Source organism: Hemiscyllium ocellatum, chromosome 10 (assembly GCF_020745735.1).
Source record: "Hemiscyllium ocellatum isolate sHemOce1 chromosome 10, sHemOce1.pat.X.cur, whole genome shotgun sequence".
Lineage (NCBI taxonomy): Eukaryota > Metazoa > Chordata > Chondrichthyes > Orectolobiformes > Hemiscylliidae > Hemiscyllium > Hemiscyllium ocellatum.
This window is the reverse complement of record NC_083410.1, coordinates 34646247-34661940: the sequence shown is the minus strand read 5'-3', so window position 1 is coordinate 34661940 and position 15694 is coordinate 34646247. Positions and strand designations below refer to the sequence as shown.

At 43.6% G+C, this 15694-nt stretch overlaps 1 protein-coding gene across 1 annotated transcript in view; it reads left to right on the top strand.

Annotated features, from left to right (window-relative positions):
- gch2 (GTP cyclohydrolase 2) overlaps nt 1–15694 on the top strand; it is a 46758-nt gene that overhangs the window by 17741 nt on the left and 13323 nt on the right. Inside the window, exon 2 of the mRNA XM_060830934.1 lies at nt 12709–12818. Coding sequence (XP_060686917.1) covers nt 12709–12818 — 110 coding nt within the window. The remainder of the gene's footprint in view (nt 1–12708; nt 12819–15694) is intronic.

The following is a 15694-nucleotide window of genomic DNA, read 5'->3' as shown; positions in this document are numbered from 1 at the left end:
GGTATTTTCACCCACCAAAACAGTGCCACATCTACATCTGCTTTTCAAAAGGCTCATTGATGAAGAATTCCAGTCAGGCAGGCTATTGCCTGTAAAAAATGAGGTCTGCAGATGCTGGAGATCACAGCTGCAAATGTGTTGCTGGTCAAAGCACAGCAGGTTAGGCAGCATCTCAGGAATAGAGAATTCGACGTTTCGAGCATAAGCCCTTCATCAGGAATAAGAGAGAGAGAGCCAAGCAGGCTGAGATAAAAGGTAGGGAGGAGGGACTAGGGGGAGGGGCGATGGAGGTGGGATAGGTGGAAGGAGGTCAAGGTGAGGGTGATAGGCCGGAGTGGGGTGGGGGCGGAGAGGTCAGGAAGAGGATTGCAGGTTAGGAGGGCGGTGCTGAGTTGAGGGAACCGACTGAGACAAGGTGGGGGGATGGGAAATGAGGAAGCTGGAGAAATCTGAATTCATACCTTGTGGTTGGAGGGTTCCCAGGCGGAAGATGAGGCGCTCCTCCTCCAGCCGTCGTGTAGTTGTGTTCTGCCGGTGGAGGAGTCCAAGGACCTGCATGTCCTCGGTGGAGTGGGAGGGGGAGTTAAAGTGTTGAGCCACGGGGTGATTGGGTTGGTTGGTTCGGGCGGCCCAGAGGTGTTCTCTGAAGCGTTCCGCAAGTAAGCGGCCTGTCTCACCAATATAGAGGAGGCCACATCGGGTGCAGCGGATGCCATAGATGATGTGTGTGGAGGTACAGGTGAACTTGTGGCGGATATGGAAGGATCCCTTGGGGCCTTGGAGGGAAGTGAGTGTGGAGGTGTGGGCGCAAGTTTTACATTTCCTGCGGTTGCAGGGGAAGGTGCCGGGGGTGGAGGTTGGGTTGGTGGGGGGTGTGGATCTGACAAGGGAGTCACGAAGGGAGTGGTCCTTGCGGAACGCTGATAGGGGAGGGGAGGGAAATATATCCTTGGTGGTGGGGTCCGTTTGGAGGTGGCGGAAATGGCGGCGGATAATACGTTGTATGCGCAGGTTGGTGGGGTGGTAGGTGAGAACCAGTGGGGTTCTGTCTTGGTGGCGGTTGGAGGAGCGGGGCTCAAGGGCGGAGGAGCGGGAAGTGGAGGAGATGCGGTGGAGGGCATCGTCGATCACGTCTGGGGGGAATCTGCGGTCCTTGAAGAAGGAGGCCATCTGGGTTGTACACCGCACAACCCAGATGGCCTCCTTCTTCAAGGAAAAGGCTATTGCCTGTTACCAAGGGAACTCGTACTCCGTTGGGAGATTAAGCAATGATTCCCCATGGGCCTTGTCAGGGTTATCACAGGTAGATAAAGTGAATATATGTGCGACAGATGATTTTAACAGCTTATGTTTGACGACAATTCCTTTAAGCTTGAGCAGGTTCCTAACTTGGTGATTATATAAATCTACTTAAAGTGACACTTAGTTTTTATGTATCAGCTGTTGCAATACAAATAAGCAATTAAATCTACGAAATGAAAGATTTCTTTTCTTACAGCACAATGTGTAATAATCTGTCAAAAATGCAATGGAGGCAAATAATTGACAGTGTAAACCAGATTTTTGAGACAGCAAATTTGGTTCCATTATATGAAAATGTGTGAGCGCCAATAGAATGAGCTGTGTATACCTTTTTCCTGATCATGCTTGACATGGGCTTGCACACACCCACACAATAGCACACAGGGACTTCAAAAAAGCTTCATTTCTTAGGCAAGAGGATTTATCTGATGGACAAAATCTAAATCATCTTGCGACAGATGGGGAGGTGACAATTTGTCCCATATAAATGCAGCTGAAAATCCAAAACAATTGGACAAAGCTAGAGCTGGCATAGTCAGGGTTTCCAGTTGATAGACTCACAGTCCTGAAGGAGTAATGTGGAATCCATAACTGTTCCCAAATTTTATTTCACAGAGGAAGGATGTTTGGCATATGATGGCTGTGCCACCTCAAAGTATTACCAATGAATCCCATCACCGTATTCTCCTCCTATAAGCTTTTTTTTGCTGATGGACAATTCCATTGTATCTTGAACAATCAGAAAGAATCCCATTAAAGTTGGTGAATTCAGAGTTAATAGCGACTCTTCAAACATTAGAGGACTTAAAAAGTTGCTATAATTCCTGGGGAGATATTCAGCTAACATGCTGACTCACCACTGACCAAACCCACCCACCACCACACACACCATCCCCTCCCCCAACAGCAAACCTATCCAACAATTTACATGCTCCCAAATGTGTGATAGCCACTACAGACTACCCCGTGGCCAGATGCTAATCTCCTCCCCCACCCCACCCCCGAGCCACCAACAGAGCCTACATCCACCCTCGACCTAACACCTGACTCCTAACATCAGATTCCTGCCTGTCTGATCAGATACCCCTGGATGAAAGAGGGAACAGTATTTTCATTTAGCTGGGATACTGATAGCTAGGCTAAACATTCCAAGTATATGAGGTGAGCAATATTTAACTGAGGTGGGAATCGCTGCATTCTTCAGACACAGTAGTCACAGGATTAAAAAATATTTGCATTTGTATAGCCCACAGGAGTAGAAGGATGCTCAGTCTTTATATGGTGATAGAATCCGTATATTCTGCAGGATTGTAGGGATAGTGAATGAAGAATAGACTATTGACATCAGCTAGAACTGGGCAGCATTCTTTCTCCTCTTTGCTTGAGGCATGGCCCATTATCCTGCTACACTCCCCGAGCTGCTGGCTGTAGGAGTATCCCCTGCGATGCAGCCACAGTTTTGCACAGTGAGTGCAAAGGCTAGGTTTATGTGCATTGGTCTGTCTTTAATGTCCTCCTGCTTCACAAAGGGATCATATTGCAAACCGATTAAAAAATAAACGTGTGGCCCTTATTGTAAAATAATCATGCAAAATGAAATCTTGTACAGTCTATGGGATATTGTTGCATAGCAGTGGTCTCCCAGTCAGCATGCATATGAAAAAGAAATCATTAATAGAAACATGTCATGGAGCTCAGTCATCTTGGAAATAGGTGGCTGTGAGGTTTGTCATGGGCATCTGGCTCATGGGACCTTGGTCTTGTCTTCTTCCTCATTTTCATCTTGCTCACCAGCATATCCTCTTAATCCCTTAACTCTGTCTCTGAATCTGCCTTTTGTTGAGTCAACCATGTTGCGAACCATGACAATGGGGGACAGTTTGTCTATCATATACTACAATGACTTGTCCAAGCATCTGAGTGCAATTTCAAGAGGCCTATGATCTCCTGACAGTGGGCCTTGTGGAAGGATGTGCAACGTTGAACCTCTATTCAGTGTGAATCTGTAGCAAGATGTATTCCACCAGGTTTCGATGGGGTAACCTTTGTCACCAAACAACTAGCCCTGTATGTGCTGAGGGGGCTGAAAGATGCACGCATCTATGAGTGTTCCAGAATGTTAGAATGATAACAGCTTCCTCAACACCATGCTCAGACTTGCTTGTATGGTCACACATCAGCTGCATTCTGGTAAATCTCCATTGATTTATCTCAAAGATTCTCACACCCTTCCTAAATCGCAAATCTTGTATCACCAATCATTTTCTCAACCATTCAGTGTATAAGGTGTAGAATCACAAGCTGGAACGTTAACATTTACCCTGTTCTAGAATGAAAGGTTGAGCCTGTGAATGTCTTAGTTTAGTTGGCAGCATTCACCTTTGATTGGGAATGTTGTGGATTTGAGTTCCATATCTGAGACTTGACTTTAGAAATCTAGGCTGCAATACAGAGTAGTATGAAAGAGTGTTGCAATGTTAGAGGTGCTATCTTTGTGATGTGTCCCATCTGGTTTTCAATTGGGCATAAAAGATCCCAAGGCATTATTTCAGAGAAGAGCAGGGACATTATCCCTAGTGTCCGAGATGATATTTAATCCACACTAAGATCACTGAAAATGGATTATTTGGTGATTATCATAATGCCATTTTGAAGGAACTGCTGCATTTCCTATATTGAAACAGTAACCATACTTCAAAATAACTTTAGTTAGCTATTAAACATTTGAAATATCCTGAGACTGTAAAAGGTACAATATAAATGCAAGTTTCACTGTATTTAATATATGTTGGGATTTTGCAGTATAGTAATATATTTGGATTCCCTTTTAAAAAAAAAGCAAAAATGCAGCAATATCCTATTGTTCATATTACTCAATCTGTATACATTGAGTCCAGTGAAAAGGAATTCACAATGTAAACAATGACTCAAATGAGGATTCCTGTGGAAGAGCTGTAAGGATTTTGTGCTAATCTGCTTACACTGATCAAGACTGGAGGTCCAATGCAATGAAACTTTTGTATGTTATGTCTTTCATAACATCGTGCTAAATTGATAATACCGTGTGAACACCTGCTGATTATGTTTAATGAACACATTACATTAATATTAGGGCATAGGTTAATTCTGTTTAAGTTTGAATGACATACAAACATGTTAAGCAGTAAAAGGAACCAGACATTCAGTTCCTGAGCTCCCTCAGCTATTCTGTAAGCTCATAGAGTCACACAGCACAGAAACAAACCCTTCGGTCTAATTCATCCATGTCAACCACATATTCCAACTCAATTTAGGCCCACCTGCCAATACCTGGCCCATATCCCTCCAAACCCTTCCTATTCATATACCCATCCAAATGCCTCTTAAATGTTGCAATTGTACTAGCCTCTTATCACTTCATCTGACAGCTCATTCCATTCACATACCACCCTAACACACTAAACCTATGCCCTCTTGTTCTGGACTCCCTCACCCCTGGGGAAAGATTTTGTCTATTTATCCTATCCATGCCTCTCATGATGTTATAAACGTCTATAAGGATACCCCTCAGCCTCCAATGGTCCAGGGAAAACAGCCCCAGCCTGTTCAGCCCCTCCCTATAGCTTAAATCCTCCAATCCTGGCAACATCCTTGTAAATCTTTTCTGAACCCTTTCAAGGTTTGCAACATCTTTCCGATAGGAAGGAGAACAGAATTAGATTAGATTACTTACAGTGTGGGAACAGGCCCTTCGGCCACCCAGACCCATTCCCCTACACTTACCCCTTCACCTAACACTACAGGCAATCCACTTAACCTGCACATTTTTGGACGGTGGGAGGAAACCCACGCAGACGTATGGAGAATGTGCAAACTTCACACAGACAGTTGCCTGAGGCGGGAATTGAATCCAGGTCTCTGGCACTGTGAGGCAGCAGTGCTAGCCAGGCCGCCCATAATTGCATGCAATATTCCAACAATGGCCTAACCAATGTCCTGTACAGCCGCAACATGACCTCCCAACTCCTGTATTCAGTACTCTGACCAAAAAAGGAAAGCATAACAAATGCCTTCTTCAATATCTTATCTACCTGCGACTCCACTTTCAAGAGGCTATGAACCTGCACTCTAAGGTCCCTTTGTTCACCAACACTCCCGAGGACCTTACCATTAAGTGTATAAGTCCTGCTAAGATTTGCTTTCCCAAAATGCAGCACCTCACATTTATCTAAATTAAACTCCATCTGCCACTTCTCAGCCCATAGGCCCACCTGATCAAGATCCCGTTGTAATCTGAGATAACCTTCACTGTCCACTACACCTCCAATTTGGTGCCATCAGAAACTTAATAACTATACCTCTTACACTCACATTGAAATCATTGATATAAATGACGAAAAGTAGTGGACCCAGCATTGATCCTTGTGGCACTCCACTGGTCACAGGCCTCCAGCCTGAAAAACAACTCGCCACCATCACCCTTTGTCTTCTATCTTTGAGCCAGTTCTGTATCCAAATGGCTAATTCTCCCTGTATTCCATGAGCTCTAACCTTGCTCACCAGTCTCCCATAGGGAACCTTGTCGTACACCTTACTAAAGTCCATATATTTCACAACTACTGCTCTGCCCTCATCAATCCTCTTCGTTACTTCTTCAAAAGACTTAATCAGATTTGTGAGACATAATTTCCCAAGCATAAAGCCATGTTGACTATCCCTAATCAGCCCTTACCTTTCCAAATACACTTGCCTGCATTTGATGGATATCCCTCCATTCATATACATAAAACTATCCAGATTCTTTTAAATGTTGTAATTGTATCTGCCTCTACCCTCATTCCATACATACAGCACCCTCTGTGTGAAAAGGTTACTCCTCAAATCCTTTTTAAATCTTTCCCCTCTCACTTTAAACCTATGCCCTTTAGTTCTGGACTCCGCAATCCTAGGAGAAAGTCCTTGGGTACTCACCCTATCCTCTCATAATTCTATAAATGTCTATAAAGTCATCCCTCAACCTCCTACTTTCCAGTGAAAAATATCTCAGCTTATCCAGCCTTTCCTTATTACTCAAACCCTCCAGTTCCAAAAGCATCCAGGTAAATCTTGTCTGCACCCTCTTCAATTTAATAATGTTTTTCCTATAGGAGGGCAACCAGAACTGTCCACAGTATTTCAAAAGTGGCCTCACCAATGTCCTGTACAGCCTCAACATGATGTCCCGTCTCCTATACTCCATGATCTGAGCAATGAAAAGAAGTGTGCTAAATCTCTTCCTAACCACCCTGTCTACCTGTGATGCCACTTTCAAAGAACTATGTGACTGAACCCCTAGGTCTCTCTGTTCGATAGCATAACCAAGGCCCTACTATTAACTGTGTAATCGCTGCCTTTGTTTGTTTTTCCAAAAAGCAATATCTCACATTTGTCCAACTTAAACTCCATTGGCCAAATTGATCAAGATCCCTTTGTAATCTTAGATTACCTTCTTCACTGTCAACTGTACCACCAAATTTCATGTCATCTGCAAACTTACAAACCATGCCTCCTATATTCCCATCTGATTTTGGAACCTCAAATTAGCATTGCCACCTAGCTTGCTTTTCAACTTACTTGCTTAACAAGAATCTATCTATCTCTGCCTTTAAAATGATGTAAGGTCTCTGCTTCTACCATCTTTGCAAAGAGTTGCAAAGACTCATGACCATCTGAGAATTTTTTTTTGACTAATCTTTGTGTTAAATGGTGACCTGATTTTTAACAGTGACTCCTAGCTTTAGGTTCTTCCGCAAGAGGAAATATCCTCCCCATATACACCCCCTCCAAACATTTCAATATTTTGTTTCAATTAAATCACCTCTTATGGTTTGAAACTCCAGCGGATACAAGCCTAACCTGTACAACTTTTCATCATAAGATAACCTACACATTTCAGGCATCAGCCTAGCAATGCCCCGAATGCAATTGCATCCTTCTTGAAATCTGAAGATTAATACAGTCCACGGCACTCCAGATGGGGTCTGACCAATGCTCTGCATAACCAAGCATAATTTCCCTACTTTTTTTATTCAATTCATTTTGCAATAAATAACATTCAACTAGCTTTCCTAATTACCTGCCATACCTGCATACTGACCTTTTGCAATTCATGTATGAGGACACCCAGTTCCCTCTGCTTCTCAGTGTTCTGCGATCTCTCACCATCTGGATAATATGTTTCCTTTTTATGCTTCCTGTCAAAATGGACAGTATTATATTTTCCCACATTATACACCATTTGCCCCATCTTTGCTCACTCACTTAACGGGTTGGACCGAAGGGTCTGTTTCCATGCTGTACATCTCTATGACTCTATAACTTATCTTCCTACCTTTATTTGTGGCATCAGAAGAGTTGGCGAACATACCTTCTTTCCTTGCATCAAAATTACTTATGTACACAGTGGCACACCATTTGTTACATCTTGCCAACCTGAGAAAAGATCCATTTACAACTACTATCCGCTTTCAGTTAGCCAGCCAACTTTCTATCAATGCCAGTACGTGACACCGTACTTCATCAGCAATAGCTGCAATAGCAATCGATGTGATGGCACTTTATCAAATGCCTTTTGCAAATTTAAATACAGTACATACACTGGTTCTCCCTTATCCACACCATGTGTTACCTCCTCAAAAAACTATGGTCCCTTTCTCAAAACCATGTTGAGCCTGCCTGATTACCTTTAATAGAAGTACAAAAATGTTCTTAAGAACGTTTGAAAGCAGATTGGAGGCAGATGTTTGCAGAAAAAGGGACGGCTAGAAAATGGGAAGTCTTCAGGAATGAGATAACAAGAATCCAGAGAAAGTATATTCCTGTCAGGGTGAAAGGGAAGACTGGTAGGTATAGGGAGTGCTGGATGACTAAAGAAATTGAGGGTTTGGTTCAGAAAAATAAGGAAGCATATGTCAGATATAGACATATCCTTAGAGTATAAAGGAAGTAGGAGTATACTTTAGAGAGAAATCAGGAGGGCAAAAAGGGGACATGAGATAGTTTTGGCAAATAGAATTAAGGAGAATCCAAAGAGTTTTTACAAATATATTAAGAACAAAAGGTTAACTAGGGAGAGAATAGGGCCCCTCAAAGATCAGCAAGGCAGCCTTTGTGTGGAGCCAGAGAAAATGGGGGAGACACTAAATGAATATTTTTGCATCGGTATTTACTGTGGAAAAGGATATGGAAGATGTAGACTGTACGGAAATAGATGGTGACATCTTGCAAAATGTCCAGATTACAGAGGAGGAAGTGCTGGATGTCTTGAAACAGGTAAAGGTGGATAAATTCCCAGAACCTGATCAGGTGTACCCGAGAACTCTGTGGGAAGCTAGAGAAGTGATTGCTGGGCCTCTTGCTGAGATATTTGTATCATTGATAGTCACAGTTGAGGTACCGGAAAACTGGAGATTGGCAAACGTGGTGCCACAGTTTAAGAAGGGCAGTAAAGACAAGCCAGGGAACTATAGACCAGTGCGCCTGACCTCAGTGGTGGACATGTTGTTGGAGGGAATCCTGAGGGACAGGATGTACATGTATTTGGAAAGGCAAGTACTGATTAGGGATAGTCAACATGGCTTTGTGCATGGGAAATCATGTCTCACAAACTTAATTGAGTTTTTTGAAGAGGTAACAAAGAAGATTGATGAGGGCAAAGCAGTAGATGTGATCTATATGGACTTCAGTAAGGCATTCTACAAGGTTCGGGTAAAAAATGAGGTCTGCAGATGCTGGAGATCACAGCTGAAAATGTGTTGCTGGTTAAAGCACAGCAGGTTAGGCAGCATCCAAGGAACAGGAAATTCGACGTTTCGGGCATAAGCCCTTCATCAGGAATGAGGAGAGTGTGCCAAGCAGGCTAAGATAAAAGGTAGGGAGGAGGGACTTGGGGGAGGGGCGATAGAGATGTGATAGGTGGAAGGAGGTCAAGGTGAGGGTGATAGGCCGGAGTGGGGTGGGGGCGGAGAGGTCAGGAAGAAGATTGCAGGTTAGGAGGGTGGTGCTGAGTTGAGGGAACTGACTGAGACAAGGTGGGGGGAGGGGAAATGAGGAAACTGGAGAAATCTGAGTTCATTCCTTGTGGTTGGAGGGTTCCCAGGCGGAAGATGAGGCGCTCCTCTTCCAGCCGTCGTGTTGTTATGTTCTGCCAGTGGAGGAGTCCAAGGACCTGCATGTCCTCGGTGGAGTGGGAGGGAGAGTTAAAGTGTTGAGCCACGGGGTGGTTGGGTTGGTTGGTCCGGGCGTCCCAGAGGTAACCCCGTGGCTCAACACTTTAACTCTCCCTCCCACTCCACCGAGGACATGCAGGTCCTTGGACTCCTCCACTGGCAGAACATAACAACACGACGGCTGGAGGAGGAGCGCCTCATCTTCTGCCTGGGAACCCTCCAACCACAAGGAATGAACTCAGATTTCTCCAGTTTCCTCATTTCCCCTCCCCCCACCTTGTCTCAGTCGGTTCCCTCAACTCAGCACCACCCTCCTAACCTGCAATCTTCTTCCTGACCTCTCCGCCCCCACCCCACTCCGGCCTATCACCCTCACCTTGACCTCCTTCCACCTATCACATCTCTATCGCCCCTCCCCCAAGTCCCTCCTCCCTACCTTTTATCTTAGCCTGCTTGGCACACTCTCCTCATTCCTGATGAAGGGCTTATGCCCGAAACGTCGAATTTCCTGTTCCTTGGAAGCTGCCTAACCTGCTGTGCTTTAACCAGCAACACATTTTCATTCTACAAGGTTCCCCTTGGGAGACTGATTAGCAAGGTCAGATCTCATGGAATAAAGGGAGAACAAGCCATTTGGATACAGAACTGGTTCAAAGGTAGAAGACAGAGGGTGGCGGTGGAGGGTTGTTTTTCAGACTGGAGGCCTGTGACCAGTGGAGTGCCACAAGGATCAGTGCTGGGTCCTCTACTTTTTGTCATTTACATAAATGAATTGGACGCAAGCATAAGAGGTACGGTTAGTAAGTTTGCAAATGACACCAAAATTGGAGGTGTATTGGACAGCGAAGAGGGTTACCTCAGATTACGAAAGGATCTTGACCAGATGAGCCAATGGGCTGAGAAGAGGCAGATGGAGTTTAATTCAGATAAATGTGAGGTGCTGCATTTTAGGAAAGCAAATCTTAGCAGGACATATACACTTAATGGTAGGGTCCTAGGGAATGTTGCTGAACAAAGATTTGGAGTACAGGTTCATAGCTCCTTGAAAGTAGAATCGCAGGTAGATAGGATAGTGAAGACATTGTTTGATATGCTTTCCTTTATTGGTCAAAGTATTGAGTATAGGAGTTGGGAGGTCATGTTGCGGCTGTACAGGACATTGGTTAGGAATACTGCATGCAATTCTGGTCTCCTTCCTATCGGAATGATGTTGTGAAACGTGAAAGGGTTCAGAAAAGATTTACAAGGATTTGCCAGGGCAGAAGGAATTGAGCTACAGGGAGAGGCTGAACAGGCTGAGGCTGTTTTTCCTGGAGCATCAGAGGCTAAGGGGTGACCTTATAGAGGTTTACAAAATAATGAGGGGCATGGATAGGATAAATAGACAAAGTCTTTTCTCTGGGCTTGGAGAGTCCAGAACTAGAGGGCATAGGTTTAGGGTGAGAGGGGAAAGATATAAGAGACACTTAAGGGCAACGTTTTCACGCAGAGGGTGCTACGTGTATCGAATGAGCTGTCAGAGGATGTGTTGGAGGCTGGTACGATTGCAACATTTAAGAGGCATTTGGACAGATATACGAATAGGAAGGGTTTGGAGGGATATGGGCCGGGTGCTGGCAGGTGGGACTAGGTTGGGTTGTGATATCTGGTCGGCATGGACAGGTTGGACTGAAGGGTCTGTTTCCGTGTTGTACATCTCTATGACTCTAAGTACACAATCCTTTATCCGAAATGCTTGGGACCAGCTGGTTTTTGGAATTCGGAAATCTTTGAATTTTGGAATAAATGACAACTCAACAGTGAAATTTTTAAAAAAATCTTACCAAACAGCAGACTCAGTGTGAGTAAGAGTCCCTAACATGAAATTGAGGACTGCCAGTGATGGACCATGTTTCACTCCCCGCTCTGCGCCCCCCCCAACGTCACATCTGAGTGACGTGCATCGAGTGGTTGTGGCGATGGGTTAACTGTTTGCATGCCAAACAACCTTGTTAATGAGATAAAAACTTCACAAAAAAGCCTTCGGATTCTGGAGCTTTCCAGGATTTTGGATAAAGGTTGTATACCTGTACCCTATTATAGCATCTAACAATTTTCTTTTGATAGATGTTAATCTAATAGTTTCCTGCTTTCTCTCTCCTTTTTATTAATAAAGAAGTTAAATTCTCTATCTTTAAAGCAAATGGGACTGCTCTTGAATAAATCAAGTTTTGGAATATTAAAATCAATGCATTAACTATGTCACTAGCCACACCTTTTTATGACTATGGAATCAAAGGTTATAGGGAGAAGGCAGGAGAATGGAGTTGAGAACCATAATGGTCATGATCAAATGGTGAGGCAGACCTGGTGGGCCAAATGTCCTCATTAAGCTACTTTGTCCTTATGGTATTTTGGGATGAAGTCCATCAGGACAAGGGAATCAGCTAGCATAAAGCTCCAATCTCTGACACAATTCCACTTCTCCAGTGATTGTCATTTTGCTGAGTTCCCCCTTCCTTCTATTCCTTGATTTATCACTGTGTCTGGGATGTTACTTGTATCCTTTATCATTGGACTAACATTGGTAAAGTCCTTGAGAAAAACGTAGTGTCATAATATTCATGCTTTCAAAAAATGTTTGCCAGTATTTTATTTCTTAATGATTTGACTTGGTGCCTAGAACATAGACTGTGTTTGCAGATTATTGGTCTGTCAATGTTTGTTCACAATTTCTAATCTTGTCCTGAGTATGACCTCTTAGAGTCCACTGCTGAGAAATATTTAACAAAATTATTAGACTCTAAAAGGTGGAATTTCAGAAAAGAGAAAATATTGGAGAAACTCAGCAGGTCCTGTAGTATCTGTGGAGAAAGAAACAGTGTTAACACTTTGGAGTCTGATAGGGTCTCCCTTCTGTTTTTACGGTTCTGAAGAAGAGTCACATTAGATTTGAATCATTATATTTGTCTCTCCATAGATGCTGCCAGACCTGCAGAAGTTTTCCTGCATATGCTTTTTATTTCATATTTTCAGCAACTGCAGTATTTTGTTTTCATTTAAACTGAAACACATCGTTTTATGTTTGTTTTACATTTAATATGTAATGTCATCAGTTTGATTCTGATTTAACTTGTAGATAGCATTGATATGTTCGTTAAGCGTAAAACAAACTAGAAATAAATGATTACTTTAGCATGGCTTTAACACCTATTCTGGACTTTCTTTCTGTCGTTTTCAGACATTCTGAATGATGCTATCTTTGATGAGGACCACGATGAAGTAGTTATTGTGAAAGATATCGATATGTTCTCACTTTGCGAACATCATTTAGTTCCATTTTTTGGAAAGGTTAGTATATGATGCAAAGTAATTCACAAAGTAATATTCTTCAGCAGCTTGAAAAGAGGAATTTTGACTCACTGCTCCAAACTGCCCCTCAGTAAGCAATATCTCCTTTGTCCATTTATGTGCCTCTCCCAGTGTTCTTTTCTTTTTCAAATATTTATGCACTTTCCCCACAGAAACTATTATGCTTTCTGACTCCATTGCTGTTTTTGATGGCGTACTCATTCAATGTCCTTGCAAGGTTTGTGAAAGTTTGTAGCTCAGGTTGAGGTTTAGGGTGTAGAATTGCTCACTGAGTTGTAGGTTTGATATCCAGACGTTTCATTACCTGACTAGGTAACATCATCAGTGGCGACCTCCAAGTGAAGCAAAGCTGTTGTCTCCTGCTTTCTATTTATGTTTGTCCTGGACGGGGTTCCTGGGGTTTGTGGTGATGTCATTTCCTGTTAATTTTCTGAGGGGTTGATAGATGGTATAAATTACTTACTGTTAGGTCGGGAGTTATTCAGTTCCTGGAGGCAGTAGGAGAGGTCACGGGGTTACATATTTGGGCAGTTGCTTTACTTGAAACGCTACTCTGGTAGTGTCTCCGACCCATCCTCCTCCTCTAACCAGATAAAGTGTTCTGTGCATTGGTTGGTCAGGTGACAAATGTTTTCTTTCGTGTTTCATTTTTTCAGCGGTCTATTTGGGAATTTAGAACAGTGGGAATGGAGGTTAGGGCAGTTGAATGTTCCTCCTACAGTATGTGGAAGGTAAGGGTCACCACTAGTGTCCCTCTGACTTCATTGGTGGGAAGTGCACCCAACTCCAAGAACCATCTTAGGGAACGGGAGCTGGAACTGGATGAAGATTGGATCATTTTGGGAGGTGGAGGGGGTTATTGAGAGGAGTTAGAGGGAGGTAGTTATTCCATAGCCACATGAAGAAGGTAGATGGTTACCATCAGGGGTAGGAAAGGGAGTGCTGGTATCTCCTGTGGTGGTTCCCCATAACAACTAGTTCAAAGGATCTTCGATTATCCGAACGAGGCGGGCGGGCACTATTTTGTTCGATTAATTGATTATTCGGTTAATTGATTTCCTCTGACGCTCAGAGTTTTCTGTGAAGTCAGCTCCCCGTTTAGGAGACTAGGCAAAAACGTCTTTTTCTTCAGATGGTGAAGGCTAACACGAGGGGACATAGCTTTAAATTGAGGGGTGTGAGACTTAAGACCGGTATCGGGGGTAGTTTCTTTATTCAGAGAGAAGTAGGGGTGTGGAATGAGTAAAAAGTGAGGTCTGCAGATGCTGGAGATCAGAGCTGAAAATGTGTTGCTGGTTAAAGCACAGCAGGTCAGGCAGCATCCAAGGAACAGGAAATTCGACGTTTCGGGCCAGAGCCCTTCATCAGGAACCCTTCGAATTTCCTGTTCCTTGGATGCTGCCTGACCTGCTGTGCTTTAACCAGCAACACATTTTCAGCAGGGGTGTGGAATGGCCTGCTTGCAACAGTAGTAGACTTGCCTACGTTAAGGACATTTAAATGGGCATTGGACATACATATGGATAATAATGGAACAGTGTAGGTTAGATGAGCATCAGATTAATTTCACAACTTGGGGCAACATTGAGGGCCAAAGGGCCTGTACTGCGCTGTAATGTTCTATGTTCTATGAAATCTGGCTCTTGCTTTCAGTCAGCCTGAGACTAAAATACAGAAAAATTGGGGAATTTTGTGCACTTTTGTAAAATCTTTAACTTTGATGATTCTGTAAATAGCATGGCTTGATATCCTGTGTGTTACCCCAGTGAGGCATAATAAAAGAATGAATTAGAACTGACAAATTGAAAATAGTCACAGGCTGAATTCTGAAAATCATCGTTTCTCCTTGTCTACTGTCAACAAGTGAACATGAGTGAGTCTGTTGTGTTATGTGACAGATGCCTAATTCTGCCATCAGGTAGTTTGGAGGCTCCACTCTCTCCATTGCATCCTGAGGCTCTTCTTACTTCCTGTGCATCTTCTTCGAAAGTGGTTGGGTTGGCCATGACTGGAGGACCTTGCTCCTCTGTCTCTTCCTGACAATCTGAACATCTGTTCCCAGGAAGGAGGAAAAGTAAAGGATTGCAAATGTGAGGAATAGAATACTTTGAGAGGTTGGGATGAGAACATTTGGGGAGGGTGACCATGAGGGATTGACATGGGATGACAGCAAGATGAGGGTGAGTGTCAGTGGTGGATGGTCAGGTTGGGATATGATGAGTTGCCTCAATACAGATAAATGGGTGAAGTATATCGGTAGAAGAAATGCGGTGCATGAAAATGTTGGGAGAATCAGATTGATGGGGTTGCTACTTGCCTTTGCTGCCTTGATGAGGTTTTCTATCCAGTTGCAGCTCTGTCCATTTGCAAGGTATCATTCTCCTGCTCCCCAGCTTCTCAGTCACTTGTAGCCATGTCTCATTCAAGGCAAGCTTCTTCCTTCCATCCACTGTGAGGAAATAAACATGATTCTGTGGGTCCATGCAGCCTGCAACTTAAAATCCAGGGATGCTTAGAGAACTGCAGGCAGCCTTCTTTCATTCGAGACTCCATTATTTGAGTTGCTGCCTCTCTCTTGCTGGTCATCGAATTCTGTCACTAACCAGGATCGCCTTAAACAGTGAAGCATAAACAGAGAGTTGGAGGTTGTGATCGCGCCCACCCAGTCTAACCAGAGAAAACCAGAAGTGTGAAGCTTAGTCAAACAGTCATGCTCGTTGAGCTTGCAGATTCCCAGTCATGCAGTTAACCTGCCCAATGCTGCAAGAGGATCTGAAACCCCCCTGGTGGTTCTCGTGTTTTGATTTTAATAATTGAAAATTGTTCCATTCAGAATGTATTTGCACATTTGTACA